This window comes from Ceratotherium simum, chromosome 8 (genome assembly GCF_057802395.1).
Source record: "Ceratotherium simum simum isolate JZ-2026a chromosome 8, ASM5780239v1, whole genome shotgun sequence".
Classification (NCBI taxonomy): Eukaryota; Metazoa; Chordata; class Mammalia; order Perissodactyla; family Rhinocerotidae; genus Ceratotherium; species Ceratotherium simum.
In genome coordinates this window covers 56,321,187-56,346,184 of record NC_141907.1, presented here as the reverse complement: position 1 = coordinate 56,346,184, position 24,998 = coordinate 56,321,187, and the positions used below count along the sequence as shown (strand labels likewise).

The 24,998-nt window shown below is 35.9% G+C and overlaps 1 protein-coding gene across 2 annotated transcripts; it reads left to right on the top strand.

Annotated features, from left to right (window-relative positions):
- Positions 1–24,998, top strand: SULT1B1 (sulfotransferase family 1B member 1). 2 transcript variants are annotated; one of them, XM_004419137.3, is made up of 10 exons: positions 1–70; positions 3,298–3,458; positions 3,679–6,478; positions 9,531–9,714; positions 9,997–10,125; positions 13,324–13,421; positions 15,142–15,268; positions 16,109–16,203; positions 20,030–20,210; positions 23,285–24,998. In XM_004419137.3, exons 4-10 carry the CDS (start codon positions 9,567–9,569, stop codon positions 23,395–23,397), a joined length of 891 nt encoding a protein of 296 aa, XP_004419194.1. In that variant the 5' UTR covers positions 1–70; positions 3,298–3,458; positions 3,679–6,478; positions 9,531–9,566; the 3' UTR covers positions 23,398–24,998. The 2 variants fall into 2 exon arrangements, with proteins under 2 accessions (XP_004419194.1, XP_087290526.1); XM_087434400.1 differs by having other exon boundaries at positions 9,528–9,714.

The window sequence follows — 24,998 nt, the reverse complement described above, 5'->3', positions numbered from 1 at the left end:
CAGTGGCCACTACCACCCTGGAATAATTTTATCACAGCTTTGATATTTGGGCTCCAATTTTCAGGCCGAGGTAAGTAGTACATATTTAATTGCAGACCCATATGCCGGCAGGCTTATGATTACAAATTCTATTGCAATAGTATTAGTAGTATTATCAACTCAGAGCCTTGTCAGGGAGAGGCTGTGCTCATTGTGAGGTTTCCCTGATTTCATTAGCTCTGCAATATTTGTAGTAATAAATTCTATCTTATTGTGGAAAGATTTTCTGAACGTTTTGTTTGCCATTCTAAAAAATCCTGTTTTTGTGTTTTTACTTTTTCCTTCTGATTTCTAAGAACTGTTGGTGACAGGAAGTTACTACATAATGGCGCAAAATAAAAGATTTTATGCATATTTTACCAAAAAATTTAAAAGCAGAGATCACATAAAAATTTAGGAATGAAATTTGAAACAACACCGGCTTCAGCGTCACAGAGCTTACAGATGAATGGTGGTGGCTTTTACTGCAAGCCACACTCTCAAAAATATGCCATGAAACCAGACTCCCATTCATATTCAGCTGAATCAAAACTGGAAAAAGAAAAGACACAGTTTTGTATTAAGCAAGCTCTGATAACTATGAATTCTTTCTAATAATTATGAAGCCATGTGTTCTGCCTCACTCTCGGACCACAACACTCCTCATTTAAGACAATGTCAGAAGTGAATAACATCTGTGCCTGTGTGGTTCTGACAGTCAAACGATTTGCACTGACGTGTGTGTCCTACTTACATCCCCTTGTAAGAATATCTGCTAAAGATTATAACATGAGGCCTAATAAATTAAAACCATACCTTAATTCAGCAGGCCATGGTATACTTTTCTTTGGAAAGTAAATAAATTCTCAATAAAACAGAAGTTACAATTCCTACAGCTGTGTCTATAGCAAGAGCTTCCATGTCCAAGCCACTGTGACGGCTTCAAAAATCTTGAAAGAAAATTTGATAAGAGCAAATGTAAACAATTTAGGGAGCAGTGGAGCCTGTGGATCCTCATAGTGTGTGGGTTTGAGGGGTTGAGGTGCTGTAAGAAAAGAGGATAGTAAGAAAACTAGAGAAGGGGAAGAAAGCAGACATACACTGGAATTTTATATGCACACGCTGGTATGTAGTAGAAGTAGTGGACTTCTACTATGTTGTAGGGACTGCCCTACAAAGAAAAGTGGATTTAGCATAGTTGAGGGGAAAGCCAGCTATGGATGGCAGTTCCACGGGGATAAAGTCACTACTGTTGTGGACAAAACTGTTTGTGAGCATAACGGCATCTGGCTCATTAAGAATTCAGTTACTTGCCGGCCGGGTGGTGCAAGTGGTTGGGTGCGCGTGCTCAGCTGTGGGGGCCTGGGGTTCACCGGTTCGGATCCTGGGTGCACATCGACTCACTGCTTGGCAAGCCATGCTGTGGCGGTGTCCCATATAAAGTGGAGGAAGATGGGCACAGATGTGGGCCCAGGGCCAGTCTTCCTCAGCACAAAAAAGATGAGGATTGGCAGATGTTAGCACAGGGCTGATCTCCTCACAAAAAAAAAAAAAAAAAAAGAATTCAGTTAAATAGTTCATTTCTGCCTAGTCACTGCTCATAAGCCATGTCCATTGCTCTAGCCTACCCTGCTATTGAATCAGAAAATGAATGCAGGAATAATATTGATAAAAGTTCACACTTGCATAATGCTGACTATAGGTGGAGCATTGTATTAAATGTTTCACAAACACCTTTTTAAATTTGCATAATGTCTGTATGAATTTGGCACAGTATTATCCCCATTTTATGTAGGATAAAACTGAAATACAGAGATAGTATGTAGCTTTGGCAATGTCCAGCAGAACTGGGATTTGAATCCAGGCAATTCTGCTTTGCTGCAAAATCTTACCTCATCCTGACCAAAGTCAGTGCTTTATAAATTAGAAAGTTGACACTGGAGAAATTAAGAAATATTTCTCAGGATGTACTGATAGTAAAGTGGCAGAGACCAGGTTAGAAAGTATCTTCAGTTCTGACCTTCCTAAATCTCTAACATAATTGGCTAAAATGGTACAGATTAGAAAGTGAAGAGAATTTAAAAATAAAGTAAAGACAAAACAAAACCGAGTTAATTACACCCTGGGCATAGGATACACGAACAGTGTGTATGAGGTAGGGATGTGAGTTATAATACAATTCTGTGCTTTCTATACATTTACTCCTTACGGATTTTCAGTCTACTTAGCCTGTCTCAGAAAGTCACAGTTCTTCAGGAAAAGTTAAAAATGATTCCAAGAACAGCAAATGCATGAGCCACCTATATTTACAGAAGTCTGAATCACCATTCTGTGTTTATTTCCTGCTTAAAGTTCTTTGTTATCTTATGAGTACATTGAGGTATAGAGTGTGTATTCAACCAACTATGTCAAAGAAAATACTGTATAGTCAGGTTACATGAAATTAACCCTAGACTCTTTATTTCTTTAAAAATATACAAAACCTTAAACGGTCTCACAGATCTCAAGTTAATAAAACTTTGGAAAGTTCAACAGCTATAAAGTATAATATCACCTTAATTTTACTAAAACCAAAATGAAAACATTATTATTACACCTTTTAAAAGAAAAAGAACCATTTTATTTTTTGTAAGTAAAATAAAAGTAATTGTTTGTTTTGTATTTCAAACAGTCATAAAACAACCATTTAGACTAGTCACTCTTTGATATGTATTTACCTCATCCATCTATTAAAGTCAAAATTCTCCAAAGCATTTAGAATATAACTTCTTCTAAATAAGCAAATGATGGCAATTATCTGCAAAAGCATTGGGGTAAAAACCTAGAAGGTAGGTGGTTAAAAGACAGCAGAAAACTCTTCTAAGGACTTGCTCTGCTATGAAATCATAATTTCTAAAGAAATTTAAAAAATTGATTATATAATATTTTGACTCAGTTGTTGACGTATGTAAAGAACTACTGCTCAATCTAAAACACAAACCTTTAAATATTCATTTTCTAAAACTCATACCAAACAATGTATTCAACAGGGACTCCTGCCCAATCGTACACTTCATCAGGCTGAGAGTGGATGAGGTTCACATCCAGGGCAAGTGTCTCCACAGCTGTAGAGGGCAGAGATGGGGGAGTAATGGGGTAAAGCTTGGGATATTAAAGTGCAAATTACATGTTAATAGAAAATATTATTTTTACATTTTGTTGAGACAGCTTGTGAGGTCTCAGACCAAAGGCACACTTCCTTAGGAGAGCTGTTGTGGTTGTTTTCCTTGTTTTTTTCAGGAAATGGAATTCTAGGCAGAAGTATGGGCACTAGAGGCAGCTGCTCCCCTTTCCCAGGACTACTAAAGAAAAGAAAGAGCCAACTTGTGTTTCTACTTGCTTCTTCCCTCACTTTGTAAAAGAGAAGAGAAGGTCTTAAACTCAAGCCCTTTAACTCTATGGTGAGCAAGAGTTGGGTCACCCTCTTTGTACTTTTGTGAGTCTGAGAGTGTGTGTTGGTCTGGTTCTCAGGAAAGCAATTATCTTGTCTTTTCCTTCTAGAAAGGATGTGTGTGAGTGTGTGCGTGCACGCGCATGTGCGTGTTGAGGGTGGGGTAGGGTGTGCATAAATGGGAAGGAGACTGGATATCAGGTAGCAGACTTTGTTATTTCCTTCCCCAGGGGCAAGATAAAGCCAGGAGTATATATGGAAACCACAGCTGTCAAACAGGGCTTTTCTCTCCGGAGCTAAGAAAGTTAAGTACTTCTGTATCACCCAAGATTACAACTTGGGTCCCAAGACATTCACTGTCCATTGTTCTGTAAACTCACTTTTATTAACAATGAGAAAGAAATAGAAAAGAATACATACCCATACTCATAGCACTAAGGACCTTGTCTTGCCTAACCAAAGAAACCTTTCTTTCTTGAGGAAGAAGAGAATATATTTGGTTGGTGGTAGTTGTATATGAGAATTTACTCTTGTGTTCATTTTGGTTTCAATAGTGTTTACCCACCAAGGAACAAGTGACAGAATCTGGGTTTAAACTCAAGTTTATCTTCCAGATACTGAAGTTCATGATCTCATCACCGTACTATGTCCTCACTGAAGGCTGATTACTTGGACTTTGGGTCAAATTAGAGATAAAATCATGTGAGATTAATTGCATGCTAGTATTTACCAAGCACAACTGACTAAATAAAATTAATCTATTTTCTATATCTAGGACTAAAATGTCTTATTAATATATCATGTAATTTTAGATTATTAACATAAATCTAAAAGCCTTTCATTCATCAAAACATTTACGAAGTGCATTATAAGGGTCAGGATCATTGCTGGTCTTTAGCACTAGCAAGTACAGTTGTGCATGTTGTGCACTTCACAATTCCAGGAGGTACCATTCATATTGCACAATTCTTAATACATAGAGAGCTCTTAAAATTATAACAGCACAAATATTTTAATGGAAAGATAAGAAAAGACTAATAACAGTTTACCTACCTTCTAAAAAAAACGTTAAAGCAGAATAGCTTAAAAAAGTCAAGCTCTGATGTAATTAAGGAAATGTCAATTAAAATAATGAGATGACAGTTTTTGCCTATAACATTATAGAACACCACAAAGGTTTACCGTATCAAATGTTATTCACTAGGATGGATAAATTTGCATTGATATTTCTGCTAATGAAAATTTGAATTAGTACAAACTTCACAAAGTGCATACTCTTGATTTAGCAATTCTGTGGGCCTACTGCTGTTTTGCATAGCTTCACTAATGTGGCTGGGATGGCACAATCATCTAGCTCACTGATACGTTTATTCAGGAGAGACTGAGGTATAATTCCACGAGTCCTCAAACATTGCCTGATTACAGGCTGCCTGGATGTTCATTATTGTCTTCCCTATTAACTGGTTTTTAACTAGCACTGCAAAAGCTAATTTCCAATCAGAAATCTGTAAACCCAACTGAAAATATAAGTTCCCGAGCTTTTGTGTTTGGTGCTCCACTGCTGCAGGTGGTGGAACTCTACTGACCCTGTGTCTTTGGAACATGTCATTTGATAGCATGAAGTTTGGCAGGAAGAGGAAGTGATTTGTGGGAGCTAATGACTTTATGTGTTATCGAAAACAAACAAACAAAATAAACCTTAGTTTATAGAGCCACAAAACCATACAAAAAAATGAACAAACTGGCTTAGAAAACACTTTAGAAAAACCAGATGTTCCAGATTCTCAATCAAAGAAAGCCAGAATATGATGGATCTCAATGCTCTCCAGATTTGTGTACCTGATGCACTGAGAAGGATTATGGATTCCCATGACAGCAACAAAATACAACTATACTAGGTGCACGTAAATGCCTTTTCCCTGTGTTCTCTCTCTCAACACTTGTACCCACCACACACACACAAACACACACACATAACCACTGGCTGGCAAAGAAAATTAGGAATCTGTTGGCAACATCTTTTAAAAACACAAATATGTTCTTTTTAAAATCTCCTTAAAAATCTGTAGGTAAAATGGAGAGTCTAAAAGAGTGTGATAGTTTCTTTCTGGACTATTTGACTTCCTCAGGCCTATATAGGTAGAATCACCAGGGCAAGGGCTTGGCAGTTATAACTGTATCTAAATTTGAGACAAGTGCCCTTAACAAAAGGATTGATTTTAGCAACTAGAGCATAAGAGAATCTTATAGGTTGGTTGAGGTAGTGGAGAACAGAAGCATATTTCTGGGCCAAAATTTCTTCCCCTTCACACGCAAGCTTCTTGTTTACTCCTTTTCTGTGTATATGTGACTCAGAATACAAAAAAAAAACAAAAAAAAAAAACCTGAGAGGTTGTAGAAATGGTTAGAGTGACAGAAAGCAAGTGCATTCTGAAAACATTAGTTTGCCCTCTCTGTTTCTGCTGTCAAAATTATTTCATCTTCGGTATATGTTTGCTCTTTCCGTGATGTTGGAAACTCAAGTTTCTTCCAGATGAAAACATACATGTACACACACACACACACACACAAATGACTTTTCATCATGAGCAAAATTATTAGAAGACATTCTTATAAGTTGTAGAGAAGGAACGGTGTTCCACGCACCCACCTTTCAGGTTCTTTCGCTATGCATTTCTCTCGGGCCCTTTGAGGCCTTATGGGAACCTTCAAATCTAGGCAATCTCTGACTTTGCTTACTTCTGGGCGCCACCCTGATCCATTTCCTTCTCAGTGCTTCCTGGCTCCTTCCAGCTAGTGAAACAGCAGGGCCTGACTTTGTGTGTATGTAGTTCAAACTTTTTATATTTTTACTGCCTGTAAAGTCAATGATTACTACATTCAGATCATATCCTTGGACTTATTTTTCTTCCCAGAGACAGGAGTGAGCCTCCCCTGTTTCTCCTTGCCATACCCATTCAGGACTACCGCCGGCTCCCAGCAGCACCACTGACTGAAAATGAAAACTGGAAAAAGGGATTAAGTTATGAGGTAAAATTTAGTTTTTTAAATCTCTTTACTTGAAGTTTTTATCTTGCATCCACAGGGTACTGTGCTCCTTGAATGATTTCTGTTCTGAACACATGTTTGTAATTTGAATGTTTTTGCCTAATTCCAGTTTTCCCACAGGAAACTCATTGCTGTTGTTTATGCTGTGCAGAATGTCTCAGGCTTGCAGTGACTTTTCTGGGTTCAGTGGGACTCTTCTGAAGCATGCCAGGATTTGGACTCTTCTCGTGAGACTGTAGACATCATAAGGGAAAAAGGAATCCACTTCAAGTCCTTACTTTTGTGCTCCCACCTTCTCTCCACCCCTACACACACACACACACACACACACACACGCACACAAATCACTTTAAGGCACTTTCCAAAATATAGAATATGTGATTTATCACATTTATTTCAGTAGCTGGTGTTTGATGTGGACTAAATAGAGTTGGACTTTGTGAAGGTGGGACAAATAGAAAAAAATATTCTTTTCTCACTAAAACAACCATTCAGTTTTAATGTCAAATGACTTAGTTTCTCCTAAGAGGGGCATTGTTTTTCATTTTTTCTTTTTTTTTCCATTAATCTCTTTGAAAGCCAATTTTAGACAGTTTAATTTTCAGCCTGTGGCTCCGCTTAAATAGGGAGACTAGTGGTGTCATGTAGACTATAGAATATAACCACATAAAATTGTTTGTTACTTTTTGGTAGGATTTAGAAGTTTTTTATGAAGTAATTTGTATATTTTAAAGTAAATATCATTTATAAACCAACTTCCAGAGTCTGACTCAACAACATTAGTTATCTTATGTCTTCCAGGCCACACCCCTGCACCCATCTACCCATATAATTCTGAACTCATCATCACCCACTGGTCATGATGAGGCAATGCTAGCTAATTCAGAACTAACACTCCTAGGTTCCTGAGTTGGTTACACCCACTTTCCAGATGTGACTCGTATATATTGAGAATCAAATGCCTTATTTTCACCTTGTTACTCATATCCATCCTTCTCTGACAACACTTTTGCAGCTGGAGGAGCTTGAGTTTTTTGTCAGAGGGAAGTTTGCGTTGTCAAAGGAAAATTTCCTTATAAACTGTGAACACCCTTATTTGAATGAGATAAACCAGAGAAATTTTTTAACTCTGGATTGGGCCCACTCACGGTAGATTTGCAGTAAGGCCAAGTGACCAGAGCTGAGAAAATTGAAGACTATTTCTGAGTTGCCACTCACTTCTTGTGTGCCTTTGAGCAGACTTCCTGAAGCTCAGCTTCCTAATCTCAACTACAAAATGAAAGTAAGATTTATCTTCAGGGTGGGTATTGATTAGAGACAATATATATTAAGCACAATCAATACAATTTATTTTGTAGAAGACACAATTCATTTTGATAAATCATTTTTATACACCCTATATTGTATAGAATAGATTAAATGTGGTTTAAGGTCATGCTTTCCAAATTTTCTTGTGCATGCATGTTACTTGAGGATTTTATTAAACTATAGTCTCTGATTCTGGATTGGGGCCTGAGATTCTGTATTTCTAACACTCTCTCAGGTGATGCCAACAGTACATGATGCTGGTACATGGACTGTATTTGATAGCTATTATGAATCAATTACATAAATATAAAACAATAGTACAAATTAAATTAAAACAAATAAATAAAAAAATGAAAAAAGATGAGCTAAGACATGAAATGGAACCAGGAATGGTGTTATAAGTGTGTAACATAATGTTAATCACTTATTATGTGGGGAACAGATTTGTCTATATGATTTGTAGTAGACAGTATGAAAATGGAATCTGTGTCCTCAATATTTATTTACTTTCCCATAATAATCTATATGCATAACAACAGACGGTAAGTGGAGTTATATTGCTACAAAATTTTACATTCTGGAGCCAAAAAAGAAAAAGAGAGCCTCGTTTATTTTCCTCAATTAATTCAGAATATATAAGTGTTCAAATGAGTTTGGGATTGATATTTACCTTTACATAATCTGGGAAGAAATAATTTGCTAAGAAATTAATAGAATAAATTGTTTCAGGGAGAACTATTCCATTTATTATGTGAAACTCAAGTCTAATATCTGAATATACTATGTTGACTTCTGCTGTCACTCATTCCTTTATACACCAACTGGGAAATAATGCTATCCCCAAGATCTTCGGAGTTTCTGGATGACAAGTACAGGTCTCATCATTCATTCACCCCAAAATGGTCTTCTAGAGATGAAAACTGCAATGTCTGAGATACAAATGCATTGGATAGGATTAACATCAGATTACATATTGCAGAAGAAAAGATTAGTGAACATGAAGGCATAGCAATAAATGTTATCCAAAATGAAACATACAAAGATTGAAAAAGATTTTAAAAAATTATTAGAGCATCGGTGAGCCGTGGACAACTTCATGTGTCCTGGAGTCTCAGAAGGAAGAGGAAGAAACAGAAAATATTATTTAAAGAAATAATGACTGTAAACTCACAATTCCAGGAAGCTCAATAAACCTGAAGCACACATGCACACACACACACACACACAAAACCCATGAAAATAACCACATCAAGGAACATCATAATTCAATTACTCCATACTAGTGATAAAGAAAAAAAATCTTATAAGCAGGAAGAGAAAACAGGCATTATGTACAAAAGAACACAGGTAAGAAAGACAACAGATTTCTTGTAAGGAAAAATGAGATACAACTGAAGTGTAATGATGAGTGATAGATTTATTTTACCTTAGGTCCAGATAGTTTTTAGCCTATTTCTGTGAAAAGTGGTTTTTAATTCAAAGTAAGATGTGCAGTTCTATTTCTTTCCGAAGCTTCCACTAAAGACCTTTGTTCCGCTTGTCACTGAACCAGTTGCTGCGCTTGCCGTCTACAGCTTTATAGCCACAAAAATGCCCTTTGTAGTTAGATCAGTGTGTTAAAGGTCAGTTTTACTTTGTGTCAAGTTGCAGTGTTTTAAGAGTAACGTTAGTTACTCTGGTTCTGATTTTTATCCTCTTTATTTCTCCACGATTTGATTGTCAGCAGATATTCTAATAAGTATTTGTACAACCTGGTACAGAAATGATTCCCCTAAAAGACGTACTGAGAAAAGACCTGAAGATGGTCCATGGCTATCCCATGGTCTATGCTTTTGCAAAAAACTGGGAAAAAACTAAACAGTTCCGCAGCAGGCCAGATGACATCGTGATAGTCACTTATCCCAAATCAGGTGAGTTTTGTGGCCTGACAAAGGTGAGTCTGACTTCAACCTTTATTGCCTAAAAATCAACTTCTCTATAAAATTGTTATCATCCTAAATAAAATTAATATTCCTATCAGTCAATCTAGCCATCTACTTTGATTATATTAAAATGGGTATTTGGGGCACAGAAAGGGAAACTCTGTAGAATTAACTTTCTAATAGAATGTATTAAGATGACAGGCTTCCAACAGATATTTTTTTCCCCCAGATTTAGATGATTGTTATAAAAAATGTTGCTTTTTGCCACAGGTACCACTTGGGTTAGTGAAATTGCGGACATGGTTCTAAATGGTGGAGATGTTGAAAAATGTAAGCGAGATTTTATAACTGTTAAAGTTCCAATGTTGGAAATGGCTCTCTCTGAACTAAGAATTTCAGGTAATTTTAAATCACCTGGAAATTATAATTTTGTAATATTATATACATAACATATTAATTATTATATTTGTGACTTCCATTCAAAGAAAATGGAGTAGACTTTGTAACATAAAATGAAAATTTGCAAGCAGTACAATAACCAAGGCCTATAGAGAAACTGTAGTTTGGTCCATTGCATATCCAAGTATGATAACCAAAGATGAAAGAGTTTTGTTCTAGAAAATAACTAAAAATTTTGTTGATAACATAAAAAATGTTCCTTATCTTTTATTGACTTTTATTGTGTAGAATTTGGCAGATTAGATCAATAAGCTCCTAATTTAGGACATTGCTGTAGTTAAATTAGTAAAGAAGTACCAATGCCTCTTAAAACGTAAAATTTATTATTAATATAATTCATTTTTTACTCCAACAATATTTATTGAGTGCTTCTAAAGAATTATGCACCATGCTGCAGGCTACATAAAATAATCAATAAATTAGATTGGATATTTAGGGATATCTACTCTGAATTGACACCTAAAGCCATGCACATAGTTGGTGAAATCATATTTCAAGAAGGTGAAGTATTATGCATGAAGATCTAGATGCAGAAAAGATCTTGATATAGTCCAGGGACTGAAAAACAATAACAACAACCACCACCACCACCAACAGCAATGAAAAAAAGGAAAAGTGAAATGCAGAACAATTGGAGATTAGACAGGGATAGATTATGTAGGGCTTGTAATTAATTCTTAAGAAATATTCAGTGAGCTAAGAGAGAATCAGAAGAGTATGATGTCCTGTAGGTAAGTGAGAAGGGTTCAAGAAGCGAGGCCTGGCTCTCAAATGCTGCTGGAAATCTGGGATAGGAAGACAGAAGTATGGTGGTGAGTGTGTATATCAATTTAAAGAGCAGAATCCAAATTCTCTCTCATACTGGGGCTAGTTACTTCCATCGGCAGAGAAAGATCAACTAGGAAGGCGTCATTCCTTCTGTGTGGTTGCCTGAAGTCAGAGAGCAAATACTAAAGCTTGGAACTAAAGAATTATTCTGAGACAAGCAACCAAAATAAGTGCAAGAGTGAGTTAAGACTCCAGAGCCATAGAAAAGTGTGAAACGAAAAAGTGATAGAATCAAAGTAATCAGGGACAAGGAGTGAGGGATTGCTGGTGGGAGACAAGGGTTGAGGTTGGAGATTGAGGCTGTGTTGCATCACCACAGTGCATAGGTCAGGTTCAGCAGGTGAAGGAGGGTAAACTACCACTCAGGTTTACTCTGGAGCCTGAATGTGGATACTTGTGATGTTATTACACGTTCCTAACGTTCATACTTGTGTATAAGAAGGGTTCATTTAAAGGACCTCACATAGCAAAATAATTACAAGACAGAAGACATTGTGAAATCTTTCAATGAAGTTGAGGGAGAAAAGAGGAACAACAGATCTGGGAAAAACTTTATAAAACAACAGATATAAAAGTTCATGTCATGGGCATAGAGGAAGAGTGAGTTGTGGAAGATTACATTTCTCATTTCTATATGCTGGGTAAAGAGGCTGTCGGTACCAGGTCAGTAGAAGCATAATGAAATACCTGGTGGAATTTTAAGTGTATATAGTTAGCGTTTCCAGATAAAATTCAGGATACCCAATTAAATTTGAAATTCGGATAGGTGGCTGTTTTATTTAGTATAAGTACTTCCCAAATATTGCATGAGAAATACTTATACTAAAATGATTCTGTTGTTTATCTGGAACTCAAATTTAACTGGAATGCTTGTATCTTTATTCCCTAAGTTTACCAACCCTATCTGCATTGATATTAAGGGGTTCTTCTGAATACAACATGTGTTATGCACTGTTCTCTGCAAAACAATCATTGGTGAACAGAACAAACTATATCCCTGCTCTTATGGAATCTCCATTCTAATGTGTATGTTTAGGGGTGGGGATGGGGAAGGGGCATAGGAAATAACAATAAACAAACAAATAATTAAACTATTAAACGAAAATAAGTGTTACATAGAACACTTAAAAATGATGTTTTAATAGAGAGAGACTGAGTGGCTTCTTAGCATATGTCATAAATTATTGTAAACGAAGCATAAGATTTCTTCGAATGAGTGAGTCAGATACAATTTTGTGTAGGTGTGCCTTTGTATGCAAAAGTGGGAAGATAATGTAGGATTAATAGGTAATCTAGAGGTTAGACTGGATATAAATTTATTGCGAAAAAATGCATAGGACTTTAAGATTTATTGGACGTGAAACTTGAAGGAGGAAACAACAATAATTGAGATTTTAGGTCTTGGCAACTCTAAAGGAGGTGGCATCATTAACAGATATATCTGGGATAAGATAAAGGGTGTTGAGTCTATTAAAAGAATAGTAAGATAAAAGTGTTAGCCCAGCTCGCCCTAGTCTGTCAGAAGTTCTCTGAGTATGCCTTTACCGCAAAAATACCTTCGGATTGGCCAAGTCACTTACATGGTGAGTTTCAGGCCACTAGGATCTTCCTAGTTCTCAATGTAGAAAATAAATAGATACTTTCTTCCTCAGGGAAGTTCATATATCCCTTATCCAAAGACTTAATTTGAAACCAAGTTCTACCACCTATTTGTCATACGACTTTGGAGAGTTTAGCTAACAAAAATTACACAGCATTTTCGTTTTGCATGTATATGTATATATTGAATATATATTACATATAAAGGAAATAATGAAAATGCAGATACAACAGTTGATGCTATACAGAAATAACGGCATCTAATACTACAATAGCTGATGCAAAATAGTAGCCCATGCAAGATTTACTAGTTATCGATATCTCTTTGACATGCAGAAAATATTTTTATAATTATTTATAACAATGCACAGATATGATAAAACCCCAAATTGCTAAGGTTGATATTATTCCTCCTTGTTTTGGAGGTGGAGAAAGTGAAGCATAGAGATTGGAATACTTTCAAATATCTCACGATGAGTAAGTGATAGAGTTAGAATTTGAACCTGAGGAGGCTAACCTCAGAATTTATGCCCTTGACCATTACACAATATTGCCTCTTAGAATCGAGATGAATAATGTCTGTGATTGATTCAAAATTTAGCAGCATTAGGTACTGCTCAAAAATATTTTGAAAGGTTGGTTGAGAAAATAAGGAAACACAGGCTCCTTGGAGACTCTAATATCTCTATATACCAAACTAAATTTTCCCAGGTATAGAACAATTAGAGAAGAATCCATCACCCCGCCTTGTGAAGACGCATCTACCAATTGATCTCCTTCCTAAGTCTTTCTGGGAGAACAACTGCAAGGTACACTCTAGACCGCAAGTCAGTTTTCTAATGTCGCCCTATCCCTTTACTCACACACATAGTGAGTAATTGCTTAAATGTTTCATTTACTTACTTATAAGTAAGTACTATAACTTACTTATTATCAATGAGTCTAAACCTACATACTCAAATTTTCCAAAGTTGTGTAGCAATAGGATCCTTATCTCAGTACAATGTTGCTACTATTATTCCACTACTGTCCCTAATAGTCTGGCCTCCTTTGAAAACTCAACATAACGATGTCAGTTTTTATTTGATCGTTTGGTAAAATTCTCCAGTGAAACATTTGTGCCTGAATATTGGCTTTTGGAAACTTTTAAATGTGAAATTCAATTTCTTCAATAATTATGCGGCTCTTCAAATTATTTCATCTTAGCTGATTTTTGCTAGTTTGTGGTGTGTTGAGGCATTCTAAGTTATTCAATTTTGTAATGAAAAATTATTCATACTATTCCCTTCTTATTCTTTCTTTTAACAGACTTTATTTTTTACAGAAATTTTATTTATTTTTAGAGCAATTTTAGGTTCACAGCAAAATTGAGAGAAAGGTAAAGAGATTTCCCACATATCCCTTGCCACTACACATGCATAGACTCCCCATTATCAATATTTCCCCCTAGAGTGGTAAATTTGTTACAACTTATGAACCTACATTGCCACATCATTATCATTCAAAGTCCATAATTTATATGAGTTCACTTTTGGTGTTCTACATTCTATGAGTTTGGATAACTGTATGATGACATATATATACGATTATAGTATCATACAGTGTAGTTTCACTGCCCTAAAAATCCTCTGTACTTCACTTGTTCATCCCTCCCAACCCCCAACCCTGGTAACCACTGATCTTTTTACTGCCTGCATAGTTTTGCCTTTTCCAGAATGTCATATAATTAGAATCATACAGTATGTAGCCTTTTCAGATTGTATTCTTTCACTTAGTAATATGTGTTTAAGATTCTCCCATATCTTTTTATAGCTTGATAGCTCATTTCTTTTTAGTGCTGAATAATATTCCATTGTCTGGAGGTACCACAGTTTATTCATCTATTCATCTACTGAAGGACACCTTGGTTACTTCCAAGTTTTGGCAATTATGAATAAAGCTGCTATAAACATCCATTTACGGGTTTTTGGGTGATCTTTATTTTTCAACTTCTTTGGGTAAATACTAAGTAGTGCAATTGTTGATCGTATGGTAAGAGTACGTTAAGTTTTGTAAGAAACTATCAAAGTGTCTTCCAAAGTAGCTGTACCATTTTGCATTCCCACCAACAACGAATGAGAGTTTCTGTTGCTCCACATCCTCATTGGGATTTGATGTTGTCAGTGTTCTGGATTTTGGTCATTCTAAGTGTGGAGTGTTGTCTTGTTTTTTTAATTTGCATTTCCCAGATAACATATGATGTAGAGCATCTTTTCATACTCATTATTATTTTAATAGATGTAATATTTCTTGTGATGCCACCTGTTTTTTTCCTTGATATTATTTTTTTGTATCTTCTCTCTTTTGTCAGTCATGCTAGATGTTTTATTGATTTTTTTATAAAGAGTCAGTTTTTTGTTTCATTAATTTTCTCTGTTTTCTTGTTTTTAATTTCACAGATTTCAAATCTGTTGTTTTACTTGCCTATATGTTAATTTTTTTCTTAAATCAAATACCATCCATTTAATTTTCTTCTTCCTCCCCCTGCAGATGATTTATCTGGCTCGAAATGCCAAGGATGTTGCAGTCTCATATTACCACTTTGACTTAATGAATAATATGGAACCTTTTCCTGGCACCTGGGAAGACTATCTCGAGAGATTCTTGACTGGAAATGGTAGGTGGGCCTTGGCTTAAAATTAATAAATAATTTTTTATTTCTTTGTTTTTTTATTCCCCCCCCCCAAAGCCCCAGTAGATAGTTGTATATCATAGCTGCACATCCTTCTAATTGCTGTATGTGGGACGTGGCCTCAGCATGGCCAGAGAAGTGGTGCTTTGGTGCACGCCCGGGATCTGAACCCGGGCCGCCAGCAGTGGAGCACGCGCACTTAACCGCTAAGCCACGGGGCTGGCCCAATAATTTTTTATTTCTAATAACACTATTAACCATTACTGGTATGACTTTTCCTTTCAAAACACTTATTTTTCCAAGTCAGTAACAAGTGTATTCAAATACCATTTAAAAAATTAAATCAAATGCATGTAATATTTTACTATGAACCTGGTATTAACATTGGCTTAATAAAAATATTCTCAAATCTCTTTTCAACTGCTAGAAATCCATTCTTAGTTCCTGCTCACAATAGAAATTGTTTAACTTGCCCAAATTATTAGTTATATCTGTTAGATGTATATTTATAGTACTCAGATAAACAGTTGATATGAGTACTTCATAAGTACTTCATGAGTATTTCCTCACATGTGAGGCTAAGTAGAACCTATTGGAGGTCAATGTATTTTCATTTGGAATGCTTCCTTTGTACTTTACATTTTTTTAATCTGATTCTTTGTACATCCATAAATGGCTGATTTTATTTTTTTTTAATTGGCCTTATATTCTCAGTTCCCTTGATTACTAAATTTCTGTAACTGTTTTTACAATTTGACTTATTGTTCAGAAACAAACCTCTAATTTGATGAATGCTATGGAAATAGACTGTTTCTCTGGTTTTAGTGGCCTATGGTTCCTGGTTTAATCATGTTAAGAGCTGGTGGAAGAAAAAGGAAGAACATCCAATACTTTTCTTGCACTATGAAGATATGAAAGAGGTAAAATGGTAGAAATTCATTCTGGATAATTCCTTCACTACATCCCGGGGTAAAAGGATTAATATATATTTTTCAACTTAATCTATGGAGTCCAAAATGATATGATTGCTTTGCCTGTTCTCCATGACTGCTTACCCAAATCTTGCCAAGATCTGACGACTTTCTAATTGTGAAATCAATGGCATTTTTATTCCTCTAATCTTTTTTAACCATTGTGTGTATTTTGAGTACTTTTTCTTTTTGAAATTCTCTCCTACATTTATCAGGTTATCACACTCTCATGGTTTTCCTCTGGATCTCTAACTTCTCTATCTATCACTTAGTCTTTTTTCTTTCTTTTTTTTTTTTTTTTTAAAGATTTTTTATTTATTGCCCCCAAAGCCCCACTAGATAGTTGTATGTCACAGCTGCACACCCCTCTAGTCGCTGTATGTGGGACTCGGCCCCAGGATGGACAGAGAAGCGGTGCCTCGATGCGCACCCGGGATCCAAACCCGGGCCGCCAGCATCGCAGCGCGCGCACTTAACCACCAAGCCACAGGGCCGGCCCAGTCTTTTTTCTTTTTGAGCTGTTTGCTGTATTTTGGTGATTGCGTCCATGCCCACTGTCAGCAAATCTGTTTATGTGCTAATGACTCCCCAAAAACTCCATTTTAACTTCTACCCTGAATTCAAACCCATGCTTTTATTAAAATGACCCTGAAATTTTGTATGTTCAAACTAAACTCAGCTTTGTTCTCTTTCTCCAGCAAGTAACCTTTTTCTTCTTTTATTCTCTCTTTTGGTTAATGATGTTATTTGTCCATTCAGTTTTCAAAGATTGAGAGTAAATTGTTCTCTTTGGCTTCCATATAGCGGATATGGTTCCAATATATCCTGAACATCCCATCGGTTCACATGACCTACCTGTTACTTCTTTCAAATGTGTCCCCCACCTTTACTTTCTTACTACCTCCCTCTTAGTTCAGGGACTCACAAAAGTATTCATCTAATCTCTTGTATGAACTAGTATTCATTCAAATACTACTGCAATGCTATTCGGGGCTATTTTACTTAAATTAGCCAACCACACACACCTGGGAGCTCTGTGGAAGCTGTGTTCCTCTAGTTGTAAAAACCTAAGCAGGGCCGGCCCCGTGGCTTGGCGGTTAAGTGCATGCGCTCCGCTGCTGGCAGCCCGGGTTCGGATCCCGGGTGTGCGCTGACGCGCCACTTCTCCGGCCATGCTGGGGCCGGGTCCCACATACAGCAGCTAGAAGGATGTGCAGCTATGACATACAACTATCTACTGGGGCTTTGGGGGGAAAATAAATAAATAAAATCTTTAAAAAAAAAAAAAAAAACCTAAGCATACACAGGAAGATACATTTTAGACTTTCAGATTCACGACAGAAGGTACAATATCTATCATTTTTGTAACTGTATTTGCAGTACCTAATATAGTACCTACCACATAAATAGGGGCTCAGTGGTCACTTTTCCAAATAATTAATTGCTTGAATGAATGAGTGAGCAGTAATAATAAACACTTTAGTGACATCAATCCTACTTTGCATAACAGAAATCATGCCCCATGTAAATTCTCCTTTGCTCCAAGTATTTCTGAGAACCCCCCAGGGTATTTCTCACATCTTATCAAAAAGAGAGTTTTTCTGCTCTGCCCAGGCCTCCACCCTCCACCACACTTGTTTGCAGCCTAAAGGAATCTGCTGTCTAAACCTTAACATTGCTCCTTTATTCAGGGCTTGAGGCAATCAATGTCAAGTTACTGGTGATACATGGCTGCAAAACTAAAGTGGTTTTATAAAATCACTTTTAAAAAGTGATGATATCCCTTGAGTGTTTAATTAGCCAGAGTTAAGTTATGAATTCTTCATAAGAGAAAAAATTGTCGTTCTGTACCAACTATCTCTCTTTGCGTCCTGGACACCAGAGGAGCACTCATTAGTTTTATGAAAAGAGCAATTTTAGCTTCTGAATATAGTCCCTTATCTCCATAAGATGAAGAAGTACATTTCCTGGGCTAGTATCCAAATTCTGAGTCACAAATGATGCTGTCTCCCACCTCACACTCTTGGGTCAACAATTTCTCTCCTTATTCAGCTAAAGTATTTTATTCAAATCAACTCATTCATATTGATTTATGGTCTGACCCAATCAGTTTTATAAGCATATCCACATATTTTGAATCCCACCCAAATCTGCAACATACATCATACTTAATATACAATGTTTTTCTCCTGTCATACAGTCATTTTTAGACAATGTTTTGTAAAGAAGACTAATATAATAACAACAAAAAAACAAAATTATAATTACATATCAAGAAAAAAATTCAGAGAGAAGTTTAATTTACATCAGGTTTATGAGTATCTGCATAAATTCTTAATCAATGAGGTGAAAGAGAAATAAAGTACAAGAAGATACAATTGGAGCCAGCACTCTCTGCTTGAACTTCCACGGGTCTATAAACTAACATCATCATTGGTACTTTGGCAGTGGCCAGATTATTCTCCAAACACTTTGAATGGCTAACAGAAGTTACTGTCTATTTGCCTGTCCATCTATGTGTTTTCCGAGTACCACTACTAACTTTTCTTTTGGCCTTTTCTCCCCTATCATCATTTCTGACATTTTACTCATTCTAACCACTGACATCCCTAAATAGCTATGTCATTCTACCCTCACAGTGGTCTGATACATAAAAATACCACCAAAACTTCCCTTACAGGGAATTCCTTGCCTGCCAAAACATACACATATGCGTACATGCACACACACCTACACACAGCTAATGGGACACGAACTTAAATGCTGTTTCTTCCCTACTGCATAACAGATACAGTACAAACTCTTCAACAGGACATCCAAGGATGTTCTCAATTTTCTCTCAATTCATATTCCCAGTTTTATAGTCTCTCTCACTCCTATGAACAACTCAAACCTAACCCCAACCACTTTGCTTTTTTTCTCCCTTGAACACACTGTGAGATCTTATACCTCCAAGAGTTTTAACTATTTTCTCTACTGGAAATTCACCCTCCAAAACCCCAGCAGACCACACATCTTGGTAAATTCTGACTGATCTTTTGCAAATCGGTTTAGATATCACCTCCTCAAAATCTCTGTACACATATCCATGCAGATTTTAGTTTAGCTTCTTAAAAATTTACAGTATTAAATTTATGTCATTGAAATCTAAAAGATGACACATTTCTCAGATTTTGTTCTTTTTATCCTCAAAGGGTAGTGAATAATTTAGGTCTTGATATTTTTACAACTTCATTGGAGTCTACTTTTAATTATTTATGTCCAAGAAGGTCTAATCAGTATTTACTTTAAGGTAAATATACTTGAAGTTTCCCATGAATTTATTATTTTTGTTTTTAAATATTGTTTTTAAAAAAAAGAAAGAAACTTTGATTAAGAGCGGAAAAACAAAGGCAGGAAGAATAAAAAGATGCTAGGTGCCTAAAACATTCACAGCTCAAATCTGATTACAAATTAAGCTTAAAATAGCTGTTATGATATTTTTCTCTAAATGTTGTTTCTATTTAGCCCAAGGCTTGTTCTTACTGTACTTTGAATGTAAACTAAAAATATAAGATTTAGAATAAACAAAACATTTTAACTCTATTTTTCCTCAATATAAATTGATTTTTTTAATTTTTATGATTAATTTTTAAAAAAATTATTAATAGACCCAACCAAATATGGATTCAATATTCAGAGTCAACTTTAAGAAATAATATTATAGTTTTTCACATTATGTTAATAATTTACTGGTTTACCATTTTCTTGGGTGTATCTCTTTACCCACTGATAGCATCCAAAGCAGGAAATCAAGAAGATTGTTAGATTTCTAGAGAAGGATCTGAATGATGACATTTTGGATAAGATCATCCACCATACCTCATTTGAAATGATGAAGGACAACCCTCTGGTGAATTATACACATCTACCAACTACAGTGATGGATCACAGCAAATCCTCCTTTATGCGCAAAGGTGAATATTTTGCTGAGTTTAATTTCTCTTTTCCCTTTCTTATAATTACCCTGAAATGAGGATTAGCTTTGTGGTCTCTACCAAGTTACTTAGCCAGTTTTAGCATCAATTTTTTTCCTCTGTAAAATAGGGACACTAAAAATACCTACCACAAGAACTTGCTGAATTAGCTTAGGGATTATTAAAGGAAAAAATGTGTGTAACCTTGTTATCAGAATACTTCGAATATTTGATACATATTTCTCTTCCTATTTACTACTCTGCTAAATGGGAGTGGTTTTGTCAATTCTGATGTTATTCCAAATTTGTTATTCCTAATTCTTAAATCTTTGTGTAAATCGGCGTATGCCTCTTTCTCCTTCTCAGTGATAAACTAATGTCACTCAGTATCGTACTATCTTCTTTAAAGACCCCATATCATTTAGAAAACAGTGGTCACTTTGTTTAGAGGGATTCACCAAGAGAAAGGACTTTTTTTTTTTTATCCTATGGGAAGATTTTTCTCCCTAAAAACATTATCTGAATTATAGGAAACATGGAATCTAAATTTCACTTAGAAAGATGACAATAGAGGAATATGGCATTCACTATTGAAATACAGCTTTACTTCCACTGAAAAAAATCCTGTATAGTGTGGCTTATTGTATGTGATTTGTGTCAAACATGTTTTATTAATGATAAAAATAATAGATTTATCAAATTATTAACTTAAACAAATTTAAGAAGTTATCCATCTAATAATGCCACTCTCTGTTTTCAATATTCTTTATTGAATTGGAGAGAAAGGGGTAGAATTTCAGTTGGTGTGCTACAAAGTAAACATAACCCTAGGAATGTATTTTGCTTATGAACATGTGGATGAAAATCCTCAATTTTGATGGAGTTATATGGTTAAATTTTTCTCTAAATCATTTTCCCCTGTAACTTATTAAAATAGCAAATAGTCCTAGTGTTTTCAAATTTTATTTTTTATTTTCAAAAACACTACATTTAACTTTTCAAAAATAATCTCTAGTGTAAGAGGGCAAAGCAAATTTTTTATTGTAAGTGGTCCATTATAAATTTGAGCAAAGAAGACTAATATACACATACACACCCACACATACACTTTCTCCTGGTGGAAGAATCAGGGGAAACAATCTCCTTTATTAAACAAGGCAAATTCTCAATATGCCAGATCATTGAATGTACTTCCAGGAGAGTTTTATCCCAGTCATATGAAATTGACACCATCTTATGATATTTCATTAGGGTATAGAGGTAGAGGTATAAGCTCAGTATCTTGATTCTATGGTTTCACCAACTTCAACAGAGAAGAGTGCATGCTGGTCTAATAAGAGAAAGAGTGTCTGCATCCCCTCTGGAAGTGGTAAAGAACATACCCTTTGTGGTCCGATTGATCTGGAGTTTATCCAGGCTATGCTGCTTCTTGAATCTATGACTTCGAATACATTAATTAATCTAACAAAGCTCTGGTGACATCACTGGTAATATGAAGAAAGTGATAACACCTAGGACACATGGTTTTGGGAAGGATTATGGTAAATAATATGTAAGCATTTGGAATATTTTCCTGACCACAAATAATACATACAAAAATAGGAAGTCTTATTAGTTTAAATGGTTCAAGATTTATCTATCCATTTATTCACTTATGCACTCAATAAACATTTAAAGAATACTCATTCATTCATTAATTCACGTATAGGAAAAGCTCTTCATGAACACCTATAGGCAGCACATATTCTCTAGAAGATGCAAGGATGAATGACACATGCATCTGCCTCAAGAAGCTCGTAATGTAATGCAAGGGGCATGCATGTGAACGGGTGCTGAAGAGGGCTCAAAGTGAAGTATCAACAAAGGGCCAGGCACACTCAGACTTGAACGATGCCGTGTTGGGTAAATTGATGTCATAGTTTAGTAACACAATAGTAAAGGTAGTAGGGAGAGAAAAGATGATGTCCAATGTTTATACAAAACAGAAAAATCTGGGCTTTGACCAGCATTTGTTTTTTCAAAAAAAAATTTATATTTCCTTACTTTTGTGAAGCAAATGTGTTTGTGTATGTTATATAATTTATACTCAAAAGAGAAGATCATTGGAATACTTTATATAGGACTCTTTATTTTTAAAATCTGTGTCCTCAGTTTTTAATGACATCTTTACAGATATATTATCCCAAATATACACTACCCCCAAATACATTCCAAAGAGTTCTTGCCATCTGGTGAACATAGAACAAAGTATAATAACCAAGGGAACAAACTTGCTTATGGGAGTGTTTTTCATTAAACGATTTGAAATCTTCATCAAGACATCATGGGTTAATATAGCTTGCAATTCAGTAAGATATATTTAATATTTCATAAAATATCAAAAGTAAATGTTTTTCTCCTAGCACATTGGCTGGCCATGAAAAATTTATTTTTCAAATAAATATTTAGAAGCATCCACATATAAGAGATTAAATGTAAATTTATAACCCCAAAGTTTTACTCTTATAAAGAGGGTTCAGGGATGTTATATGTTTGATTTTTATGCTAGTCTTCTTATCTAAAATGCAAACACAGTGTAACTGTAGTAGACTCAGGGAAAACAAGTAACCTCCAAATATTCTACTATTCTCACTTATAAATTCTGGGAAATCAGCTTTCTGTTTCACCGTTTTGTCGTGCTGATAACCAGCCCTTGTACAGTTTCCAAAAGCAACTCATGAAATAAACTATGCCCTGACCATTGATCCAGTGTCCGGTAGTAAATTCATGACCCAAGACAATTAGAAACACTAAAAGAATCTCTTTCAGGAAACTACTGTACCAGCTCATATGTTTAGACAAGAAAATTAACCCTTCTCAGAATGTATCTTTAAAAGTCAGACTCTGTTCAGTTATAAGCCACCTTTCTAAATGGGAAGAATTGCCAATAAAAGAAAAATTGCATTTTAAAATATTCAAATACAAGGGAAGTTTTTCTTTAACTCTTCTAACCTTTTATTTTGGTATATATTAGCTTTTCTCTCATAACGGAAATATTTTATTCCGTAAGATGTTTTCTTACTTGTTATTTTTAGGGATTGCAGGTGACTGGAAGAATCACTTCACAGTGGCCCAAAATGAGAAATTTGATGCCATTTATAAGAAGGAAATGTCTGGAATTGCACTTCAGTTCCGCACAGAGATCTAAAGAGCCTAAGCTGCAAATCCGAAGACAGAAGAACTCACCTGTAATTTTTTGAAACAGGGCAGTTGTGACTTGACTTGGGCAATCAAATGGATTCATAAAGGAGAAAATCTGCTTTTCAAACTTTGATTTTTTGGTGTCGTTAATTTAGGTGCCAGTTTTGCTCCTGACTCTGAGCTTCCAAATTCCCTAAAGTTGGGGCCAATTGCTACCCTTTTGTAGGTTATTCCTGCCGTTTCCTAGACAAGAGAGAAAGTATTTATCCTACTCAATCTCCATATATTATGACTTAAAATTAAGTTCCCCTCCCTATTAACATGGCCCAAGAAATACTGTTCTCACACTGACAATGTGTTTCCTAGCTCTGCCCAGTTTCCATTGGCTAAAATCTTGACCCAGGACACTCTGTTCCACCACTGTCTCTTGGGTTTCATGTTGCTCCCTGAGTCATAGCTCATCTTCTTGCAGTGTTTCTACTTGGATAACGTGGTTCATGTTCCAGATCATGTGGTTCAGGTTTTAGAAATGTTGTTTCTATGCCTAATTTTGAGAATATCCAAATTTTTCGTTGCTGAGTATATAATTTCTGAGTCTCCAAAGGTGAAAGGCCTACATTAATCTCTCTCCAGCTCTTCCCTGGGAACTGGAGCTCTGCTCTGAGAGCCTGGACTGAGGGCTGGAACCTGTTTCCTGTGAAGAGTCCTTCCAGATCTCAACAGCCTCTTCTGAACTTCAGAGAATCACCTATTGCCATGCTCTGGTCACCATTTGGGAACTTCAGTTACTTCATCTTGTGTCTAAACAGATTTGTATCTCCTAACAGCACCTTCAATACTCCAGATAAGATCATAGTTGCTGCTAAAATTTCCCAATCTGGTGCCTAAGGGAGACTCTCTGGGATGAATCCCCTCGATGCCCTCCAGACCCAAGGTCCCTTCTATCTGCTGTTCCACATGCATGCCTACCAACCTGGGCTCTTTGATTAATGTTTCCTTGGAACATTTGTTTCTCAACTCCAGCTTTGCCTTACATGTGATTATTTATATCTCCATGTGCAGCCACATCTTTTGCCTGCAGATCATATTGGCATGTGCCAAGTTACATGCCAAGCCTAAGTTTGCAAACTCAAGGTTTGTTAGAATGTCCTGGGCCCTTACTTGTTCTAGAGAAGAGTTCTGACACATTATAGACCCCCTGAGCCATAACTGAGATAGCTATGATAATTTGGGGTACAATATTTTGCCGTCTCAGATGAATTTCTGCTGTCCCCCTCTGCAGCTGGAATAGCTCCTCAAGCCTGTAATGTCTCTCTTCCCCAACCCCAGAAGGGGATTGATCTGATGCCAACTGCAAATCTCCTAGCAGTGGTATATCTATGATTCTGAGATAGTTGTTTTGATAGGTTTATTGTAATATGTATTATACATTATTTCAGAGTATGAAACTTGTGTGTATGTCCCTTAGAAAATATTTAGTAATAGTTAATCTTGAATATTTAGGGATATTGTGAACTAGTTCCAGCTTTCTAGAATATTCTTACCAATAGGGAAGTAAAGGCAATCATGTATCTATTTGCTTTATTGTCTTTATTAATAATAAATTAA

Excerpts from the sequence above, each read along its gene's own strand:
- SULT1B1 (XM_004419137.3), top strand. The coding sequence starts at position 9,567 with ATGATTCCCCTAAAAGACGTACTGAGAAAAGACCTGAAGATGGTCCAT. Across the intron at positions 15,269-16,108 it reads GAGATTCTTGACTGGAAATG|TGGCCTATGGTTCCTGGTTT; the intron begins GTAGGTGGGCCT and ends CTCTGGTTTTAG. Across the intron at positions 20,211-23,284 it reads ATCCTCCTTTATGCGCAAAG|GGATTGCAGGTGACTGGAAG; the intron begins GTGAATATTTTG and ends TGTTATTTTTAG.